The 9,885-nt window shown below is 40.3% G+C and overlaps 3 protein-coding genes across 3 annotated transcripts; 2 read left to right on the plus strand and 1 right to left on the minus strand.

Moving 5' to 3' along the window:
* Positions 1-131: 131 nt before the first annotated feature.
* LOC115634666 (acidic mammalian chitinase) lies at positions 132-1,822 on the plus strand. The gene is made up of 3 exons (XM_030532525.1): positions 132-283; positions 376-832; positions 896-1,822. Exons 1-3 carry the CDS (start codon positions 193-195, stop codon positions 1,770-1,772), a joined length of 1,425 nt encoding a protein of 474 aa, XP_030388385.1. The 5' UTR covers positions 132-192; the 3' UTR covers positions 1,773-1,822.
* On the minus strand, positions 1,804-5,656 carry LOC115619972 (acidic mammalian chitinase-like). Its single transcript, XM_030513008.1, has 8 exons — positions 5,585-5,656; positions 5,343-5,519; positions 4,946-5,216; positions 4,677-4,885; positions 3,976-4,623; positions 3,106-3,276; positions 2,776-3,049; positions 1,804-2,722 (listed from the first exon to the last, which is right to left on the minus strand). Exons 1-8 carry the CDS (start codon positions 5,649-5,651, stop codon positions 1,852-1,854), a joined length of 2,688 nt encoding a protein of 895 aa, XP_030368868.1. The 5' UTR covers positions 5,652-5,656; the 3' UTR covers positions 1,804-1,851.
* A 1,011-nt stretch (positions 5,657-6,667) lies between these two features.
* Positions 6,668-7,614, plus strand: LOC115634098. Its single transcript, XM_030531655.1, has 2 exons — positions 6,668-6,684; positions 6,751-7,614. Exon 2 carries the CDS (start codon positions 6,751-6,753, stop codon positions 7,471-7,473), a length of 723 nt encoding a protein of 240 aa, XP_030387515.1. The 5' UTR covers positions 6,668-6,684; the 3' UTR covers positions 7,474-7,614.
* Positions 7,615-9,885: the final 2,271 nt, after the last annotated feature.

Genomic DNA, 9,885 nt, shown 5'->3' on the forward strand with positions numbered 1-9,885 from the left:
GCTCTTACAGCATGTCTGATTTCTTATCAATTACCGTGTTACCTTTTTGTATATGAATAACGCGCTTCGACTGACAAGACGCATGACTATATAAAGAGGAGATGCGTCAAGAAAATAGCAGTAGAACAGAAGCTTGCAGAAGGCGAAGAAAGTATTTCACACAATATTGACAAGCAAAAAAACAAAAACAAAATGTGGACGAAATGGCCAAGGAATCTATTGGCCTTGACCATCTTGGTTGGTGTCTATTCCATTGTAACACCCATTGAGGCTTCAGCATCCAGTAAGTAGTGTAAAACCGAAATATTTTATTAAATTAGACCAATAATTAATCTAATTAATAATATAAAATTTATTCTACTTGTACATTTATAGAGCATGTGGTGTGTTACTTCGGCACCTGGTCGACATATCGCCCAAGTCCGGGCAAGTTCGACGTAGAGAACATTGATCCCTTCCTTTGCACACATTTGGTTTACGCATTCCTTGGCATTGAGGAAAATGGTGATGTCCGCATAATCGATCCATATCTTGATCTGGAAGATAATAGCGGACGTGGTAACATTAAGAAATTTAATTCCCTAAAGTTGAAAAATCCCACCCTAAAAACATTGGCCGCTATTGGTGGCTGGAATGAGGGCTCGAAAAAGTTTTCGATTGTGGCTGCCGATGCCGAAAAACGAGCTCGATTTGTTAATGGCGTTGTTAAACTTATACAACGACACGGTTTTGATGGAATCGATTTGGATTGGGAGTACCCAGGTCAGCGGCATAGCTTAGACAATAAGGATCAAGAAAATTTCATAACGCTGCTTAAGGAGCTCAAAGAAGGGTATGTTAAATGATTACCAACTTTTACAATTCGAATTATTGGATGGTTTTACTTTTTTTTCAGACTGCAGCCTTTTAGTTACATATTGAGCGCGGCTGTAGGCTCCGCCGAGTTTTCGGCGCGGATTTCTTATGATATACCGAAGGTGGTGGAATACCTGGACTTGATAAACGTGATGAGCTACGATTTGCATGGATCCTGGGACGAGGAGGTTGGTATTAATGCACCTCTTTACGGCCGTTCAAACGAAACCAAGGAGCAAAAAGAACTGAACGTGGATGCCATTGCCAAGTATTGGATAGGTGCGGGTGCGCCAAAAGAAAAGCTTGTTCTGGGCGTACCTTTCTATGGTCGCACGTTCACTCTGGCTTCTGCAGATAATCATAATCTAGGCGCACCACATATAGGACGGGGAATTGCCGGGCCTTATTCCCGGGAGCCTGGTGTACTTGGCTACAATGAACTGTGCGAAAAGATGCAACAGGAAGCATGGACAGTCGAGTGGGAGTCGGAGCAGCAGGTTCCCTATGCTTACAAAGACCGCCAATGGGTGGGATACGAAAACACTCGAAGCATTGAGCTAAAGGCTCAGTATGTCGTCGAGCATAATTTAGCAGGCGTTATGATCTGGTCGTTAGAGTCAGATGACTTCTTGGGTAAATGCGGAGAAGGTCGCAACCCACTACTGCACACAATAAATCGGGCTTTGTTTGGCACCGACACGCCAACTGGCCTGACTGACAGTCCCAAGGATGATGCCTCCGACAGCCTTAACACTTATACTTGCACTGCCGACGTGGGTTTTGTGCGGGATCCGCACGATTGCTCAAAATTCTATTACTGCGATTCGGGGTCCACCTTCCGATTTAACTGCCCCACCGGCCTTAGTTTTGACTACGCATCGAGCAGTTGCAATTATGCCGAATTAGTAAAATGTTAGCACCCGCCTCTCCGTTAATAAAAATCGTCCATTTACATGCGAAAACTTTATTTAATATGTTTTATGGGGTATTGGGGTTTCAAATTTTCAGGTTCACTGGAAATTTACGCAGGTAGGTCCCCATGTTTTGTATACAACGCACCAGCTTCGAGGGGCTGCAATAACCCAATTGCTCATCAAAATATTGTCCCTGGATGCATTTGTAATCAAAGCGCTCTCCACCTCTGCATTCGTAGTACAACTGGCAGTCGAACCTTCGGCGATAGAAACCATCCTGTACACATGTGGCGGGATTCTGCGTTGTATATTCCGGCAATGTAAACACAGAAGGATCGCCAATGGCCTCATTTATGGTACGAAGGAGCCCATATCTTTCCCCACAATTGCCACGAAAGTCGTCCGTATCGATGGACCAGACCATGGCTCCGCCAAGCTTGTGTGTCCTTACCAGTCGCATCTTTTCAGCAATGCTGCGAGCATTATCATAGCTCAGCCACTGATTCCCCGAGTAGGCATATGCTACTTGAGCATTGGCATCATATTTTTGCGTCCAACGACTGGCCTGCGTGCAAAACTCATTGTAACCCATGCAGCCCACCTGTCCCGATAATGCTGTGAGCGATCCGGGACCATTGCTGTAAGAGCCTACAGCCGTCAGGTTCGGGTTCTGGAGCGTGTAAGTGCTGGCAAAGAAGGGAATCCCTAGCAGCAGCTTCGAAGGCATTCCACTGTGCTTAGCCCAATGAATCACCGCTAGTTCTATGTTGCTATTGTTGCCTAGTGGAGCGTTGTGAGTCAGACGCAGGGCATAGGGAGTTCGAAAGTCGTGTGTCAACATATTGATAAAGTCTACGTGCTGAGCTATTTTTGGAACATCATAGGAGGCAAGCGTGGTTGCATCGACTCGCGCGAGAACTCCAACCGATAATTGACGCCCGTGCTCTTTTAGTCTGGAATGCAATGTATATTGTAACTCCTGCTTGTTAGCGGACGCTCGACTTACTTGGTCTTCAATTTCTTCAATAGAACTGCGAAACTGTAACGATCCCTAGTACGGCCTCCTCGCTGGGTCGGAAATTCCCAGTCCAAATCCACGCCGTCAAAGTTCCACTGGTTTACAAAATCCGTAATCGAGGAAACACAACGATGGCGTTTTCGTGCATCTGCTGCCATGTCCGAGAACTTCCTGGCCTTCTCTTCCTTCCAGCCTCCTATGGCAGCAAATACTTTCAAATGGGGAAAAGTCTGCTTTAAGCGCATTGCATAGCTTATAAGATCTGGGAAGATTTGGTTAGCTAGAAGAACTCCAATTAGTTATGTCTCCCCGACCCACCCAAGTATATGTTCTGGAGCTCTACTCCGATTTCGATGGCGCCCCTTTCATCGATTCCAAAGAATCCGCAAGCTAAATGGGTACAGAGTCGTGGATCCACATCCCAGGATTGGAAGTTGGCATGACCCCTACGGTAAAAGGCGCCCATATCCCAATAGCAAAAAATATTATCTGAAATCCACGCAAATCAGGATTATGAGGTTTCATTTGCAAACCCACTTACAGTCTGCCCCATGTCCAAAAATGAATAATGAAACAAATAGAAAAATTATCAGCGGCCTAATCATGATATAGAAGTATATTTTATTTTCAACTCCACTCTAAATTTAAAGCGGTCTTCAGGCCAGCGTGTTTAGGAATTTTAAATTTTGAATAGTTATTATTTGTAAATGACAATTCTGAAAAAAAGCTCAATATAAGTATTTAGCAAGCATTGAGTAACTTCTTACATAGTAGTAGTTGTTGAATCATACAAGTATAATTATTATTTGAGATGCGGTTCAGTTTGTTATTCTTTATATAAATAGAAAATTACACTCATGAGTTTTCAACGTAATAGGGGAATCATCATTATCGTGCCTTATCAGTCGGAGAAGGTTTTTGTAAACATACTTGTATGTGTGTATGCAACAATTTCTATTTGTTCTAAGAGGTGTGCCAGGTTCTGTGAAATGTTATCAGATACTCCTAGTAAGTACACCTGCCAGCACTCGCTGCACACTTTTGTCTTATCACTCCAAAATTGCAATTGTTTTATGACGTTTTTTTAACATTACTCGAGCAGCGACAATTTTCCGAACGCAGTTTAATTTTCCAGACAGAAATTAGGAAAAAGTTTTAATTGTTTAATCTACTTGGTTTTTTATGGACAGCTAACAGCGGAAGACCAGTTGCAGACAAGTAAATTGGGGTCGAAATATAGCCCATTGGGGCAGGTGAACTCGAATCGCCTACCCGCCACACATTGATAGAAGCGTTGACAATCAGTACTGTGCCTAAAGTAGCCATCGCTGGAGCAGGCGCTGCTCTGTGTGGGCGCCACAGGAGCACTGGTGGCGGTTGTGGCTGCGGAAGTTGTTGGTGTAGAGGGCTTAGAGGTTACAACGCTTTCAGTGTCACCCTCAGCAAGGCTAACCGCATTCCTTATGGCCTTCAATAAGGGATATGATTCACCACATCGGCCTCGAAAATCATCTGTTTCAATGGACCAGACCATAGCACCAGCCAATGACTTAGTATTCACAATTTTCATTTTTCGTTCAATGCTTTGTACGTTGTCGTAGGAAACCCACTGATTGTCCTGAAAAGCGTATGGTGCGCCATATTCCTCATTGAACACTGCGGCCCAATTATTCAAACAGATCTCATTGTAACCAAGAAAGCCGCTTTGTTGTGTGTATTTCCCTGCGGTCCCCGGGCCGCTAGACCGATCCCCTGGCCCATTCTGAGAACTGTCCGCCATTTGGTAGGTGTGTCCATAAAAAGCAAGGCCTAGTACAAGCTTTTGAGCAGGTGCACCTGTGAACGAGGAACAAATGTATATTGGAAGCCTTTATTGGTGTCAGACTCACCTTTTTCAAGCCAATAATCGATGGCCTGCTGAACCTCGGGCAAGGGTGTATTGAAACCGAGGTACCCGTCGTTCGCCATATGGAAGTCGTAGGTCATAACATTTATATAGGACACATGCTGAGAAATGGCTGGTATGTCGTATGAAATTTCTGCTCTGGCTTTGGATGCGCCTACAGCTATACTTAACTCTAAGCCATGCTGATCAAAACTAACAAGCATATGTATTTTAAAACAAAACATATAGTTAGCGAAATATCATCACACTTACACTTGTTTAATTTCGCTTAGGAGTGTTACGAAGTTATTCCGGTCCTCAGGAACGCCGCCACGTTCTACGGGATACTCCCAGTCCACATCCAAGCCATCAAAACCATGCTCCTGAATGAAACTCAAGGCAGAGGAAATAAATAAGGCACGCTTGTTTGGGTCCGCAGCCATGGCGGAATACTTATTGGATCCCTCATTCCAACCGCCAACAGTGGCTATGATTTTTAGGTTTGAGTTTTTCTGCTTCAGGGCAATGGTCTTGCTAATAAAACCTATTCATACATAGATATAATTCGTATCTTATTCCCATGCTAAAGTTGTTAAGAATCTTTGGTACTTTAAAGATATACCTCTGTTTGCTTTAGTTATATTCCATCTTTTCACGTAGTATTACCTACCTAACCCACTATCCAAATCGAGCCAGGGATCCAACGATTTGAATTCCCCGCTTTCGCTGATGCCGAAGAAAGTATAACTTATATGGGTGCACAGACTGGTGTCGATGTTTGAAGGTTCAAACTTTCCATCTCCAGGACGATAGTTGGCCCAAGTTCCCCAATAGCAGTTTATTATTTCTGTGGGAAGATACATACTCTTTATTAAATAAAAATTACCCCATGCACCAGATGCAAGGACTTACGATCGCTGCTAACTAGATGTAATGCCACAAAAACGAATACGAGTAATACTGCGAATCTCATGCCCATGATTGTCTTGAAAGTTTTGTCTATGCAGACACTTTCGGTCTTGCTTTTATACGATCCAACATTTTCATAAAGTCGTTATCGGAACGATTATCTTATATAGCACTATATCTATATGATTGTTTATTTTGCAAATATAATAAATGCAATACTGATTGCAAAGTCACTAGAAATCGCCGGTAAAATGACTAAACCTCAGAAAAACTTCTATGCTTAAAATAAAAACAATAATAATCCACTGTAAACACTAATGGAACTAAAGTAAAGATAAGGGACCACTTTTGCAACATAATTAGAGCAGTAGGAATAAGTATTTCATAGAAATATTAAAGCTTTTTCTTTGAATACCCACCACCAACCGACTATAATAGAATTTAGCAGGTAATTATATGAGCCCAACTAAAAGCGTAAGAGTTCGCTTCTTGAGCCATTCAACTACTTTAAAAAAATATAAACTAGTTTAATAAATTGTATATATGTAAAAAAAAAAATAAAAAATATTCTAAAACTCTCGGTATTGCATACTTTTATGGGTTTTGAGCAGAATTATTTTTTAAAAAGATTTTAATTAAACTGCTATTGAGGGATATTAAAAAGCTAATACGCCCTGGTTTGGTTAGATGGGTATAGAAACATAATTGTAATAACTGTAGTTCTGAGATCTACATCCATAAGTGGGAAAACACGTTTCTCGTATTATTAATAATTCGCTTATTAATTCTCTGCAAACTTCTAGAAAGCACATGGTTGCATGCTCTTAAGAATTAAATATATGCCACATATTAATTACAGTTGCAGGAATAATGATAATCGTTTTGTTAACATCATTAATACTGGCAGTAGAGAATGGGGGCTTGTGCCGATTTTGAAAACAAACGGTTACTATTTGTTACCAAGTGGCAGCATTGATTCTTATCGAAACATTTATCGTAAAATCTGTCGTCGCTTCTGGTTCCGGCAAACTAGTTTCACAAACTTGCATTGAGCGACAAACGTCAAACTTTTGTTTGCGACGCAGCAGCTGTTCATTTTAATTGTAAATATATGTTGCCAATTATTGTTCAAGTATTGGTGTGGTAAACAAAACAAAGTACTTTTTCAGATGAGTTTAAAAAACGAACAAAGCGATGATGCGGAATCTGTTGGTCATGTTTCCAAGAAGCAAAAATTGTCAAAAGGCTGGAGTGATGCCAACACAATCAAACTAATCTCCTTGGTAGAGACTCATCCGGTACTGTGGAATGCACGGAACAAGGAATATTCCAATAAGATGGCTAGAAACAGAGCCTGGGAGTCTATAGCCGGGCAATTTTATGAAACCTTCGAAGTTGAAGACTTACGCACTAAATGGACTAACTTGAGAATACAATACCGTAAAAATGCGAGCCGCTCCAGGACCAGCCCTGAAAAAGTAATACAGAAGTGGAAGTTTTTTGACTATATGTTCTTCGTGGGTCCCGTGGAAGTAGAGGATGCCAAACGGAACGAGGCTGCTAGACGGAGTGAAATCGCATCTCAATTTCTCTTTGAAGAATGTAACGAAACTGCCGACGCCGAATGCTTTTCCGAGTCCAGCTCCAGCCAATTAAGAGTGTCAACACCACGTCCTGCCCCCACATCCACAACGCAGTCGGCCTTAATAGCCAGCGTGCAAGAAGCAGTCGCCGCAATATGTGCTCAGAAGGAAGACGACGAGAACACTGCATTTACAAAATTCATCCTTAGTGTACTTCGAGCAATGCCAGACAGAAAGGCCAAATTGCTCCGAAACAGGCTGCAACGGACGATGCTCGACTTCGACGAAGAGACAAATGACCGAGGATAGATTAAAAGTAGACATATAGTACATAGAATCATATACAAATAAGCATAGATTATATACAACTCTTGTACACGCATACAAAGTATTCGAATTATTTAATACAAGTCATATTTAAGTTCATGATTACATCTCAAGTACATACAATCATTTCAAATGTTTTATTAATATTTGTAAGTTCGTTAATGACTGTTTAGTTTAAATGTCTACTACTACTTACAATTGCCTATATATATCTCTGTCGTTAAGGCAGTTAATGCCCTCAGCTACCTACTACTACTTGAGGTCTAAGCTGATGATTGTTGATAGAGCCAGTTGGATTGATTCCATTGTCTGTGGAATGCGACTTATTTACTCGTTGAACTGCAGTAACTGTGAAGTATTTATTCGAAATTATTGCATGCATATGCAGGCATTCATTTGATTTGCAATTCCAATGAAAGTAAATTGAATTGCTTTATGCGTAACCGGCTCCAGCTGCATACAAAAGGCAGTCGCATCAACGAGCAGCGAAAAACAAATTGGTGTTGACGCTTCATGTGCTATGATGTTGTCCAATTGACTTCACTTAGTGGGCATATGTTTGGATAGAACTAAAACTGAGTGTGTCGCGTACCAAGCCCAAAGTGATATTGTTCTAACTAAATAAAACACACGATTCAATTAAGATTTCCGCTACAGCTTTGCGGATTTCAGATACTCGTGTACGCAAAAAGACAATGGAAAATCTGTCTGTTCGTGCGCAATGCTGATTACCGCATTCAATTTACGCTAATTTAGCTTTATGATCTGCCACTAGTAGACCAGACCATATTTTCAACGTGGACTACTATTGAGAAATGCTGAACTGAGCGATCAGTTGTCCACATTCGCAATTGTAAAGTGTCATATCTTAGCTTTAACAGCAGCTTCCTTCAATACAACAAATAAAAGTACAATAAGATTGAAGCAAGTGGTTCGCTGTCCTACTTTATTTATTTATTTATTCAATAATAAATGCAATCGAAGTACAGCAAAACGTTACCGAAATCCAAATTTTTACAACATGTATATTATCCAATCCGATTCGCTTGATGATAGATATTGATTATGCTGATCAATAAGTTGCGTGCCTTTTATTAAAGTACAAATCCTTATAAGCTTCAGTTGATAGGGTTTGAAGCAGATTTTCTGCAAATGGCTTCAAAGTTACAATATATTCATGGTTACACATATACATACATAAGTATATTTTGATTTGGACTAAGCTATTCCAATTAGCTTAGCCGGTCCTTTGGTCCTTTTCTTAAAATGATTATTTTTCATTAAATGCGTTAATTCTAAATATAAATCAGAAAATGAATAAAAGAAAGAAATAAGACTTACTTTCTAAAATGCTTAACCCTTTCCGCTTATCTTGAATAAAAAGTAATGCATACTTGAATAAAAAATTATACGCATTTGTGCAGATTAAAAGCAGGAAAGATAAGAAACGCACCAAGATGGTTGAATTTCTTAGCTTTTTAGTAGCAAGTCATATATTTAAAAAAATCTGAACATTAAAATTACCTTCATGTCAGTCGAGATTTTTAGGACATGAGCTTTTTTGAACATTTTCATACATATTTGAACGACGTAGCGAATGGATATACGTACATACATACATATGTATGTATGTATGTACATACTTTTACATACAGATATAGATACGTGCGCTGGTGAGTATCTGTGTGCTAGGCGAGCCCCTCCATCTGTATATGTATGAATAGCATGTGCTACACACATTTTAAAATATTTTAAACGGATATACATATACATATGTACATACATGCATACCAATTTATGTATGTATGTATGGATAGGCACACAGAGAAAAAGCCCGGTTTGTTGCGATTGTAAACTGAGACCGGTTTCCCATGCTGTTGTCTAACTTTTTTCGTGATTATCAACTCGCTAGCTTAGCTTTTTGTTTGTTTTTTCGTTTTTATTGAAGTTAAAACAGTTAACATCGACAATGTTGGCAAAAAAAGCTTTTTTCAAAAGCACACCAGCCATAAATTTAGCACTCTTCTGTTGATAAATTTCGCTCGCATCAGTTCATACCAATGCGTGGTGCTGACTAACACGAATACTCGTACATACTCGTATGTTTAGTTAAAAGTTGGCAGCATTTTTGCAAAATAATTTTTTGTTCCCTTTCCGTGACGTTTTGAGCGTGCGTGGCTATGAATGTGTGTGTGTGTGTGCTTGTACTTTTATTTGTTTTAAATTATAAAGGTCAAAGCTGAAGGTCACTGTTGTGCTTCGCCCAGAAACTTAAGTGTAGTGCTGAAGTTTGTTGTTTACAAAACCGGCAATTTGAAATGCATTGATTTTGAACCGGTTCGGCAGACGCACACATAGCAAGGAAACCATTTCCAAGGGCACCTTCAAAACGTG

Source organism: Scaptodrosophila lebanonensis, unplaced genomic scaffold, assembly GCF_003285725.1.
Source record: "Scaptodrosophila lebanonensis strain 11010-0011.00,11010-0021.00 unplaced genomic scaffold, SlebRS2 tig00000001-arrow-pilon, whole genome shotgun sequence".
Taxonomy (NCBI): Eukaryota; Metazoa; Arthropoda; class Insecta; order Diptera; family Drosophilidae; genus Scaptodrosophila; species Scaptodrosophila lebanonensis.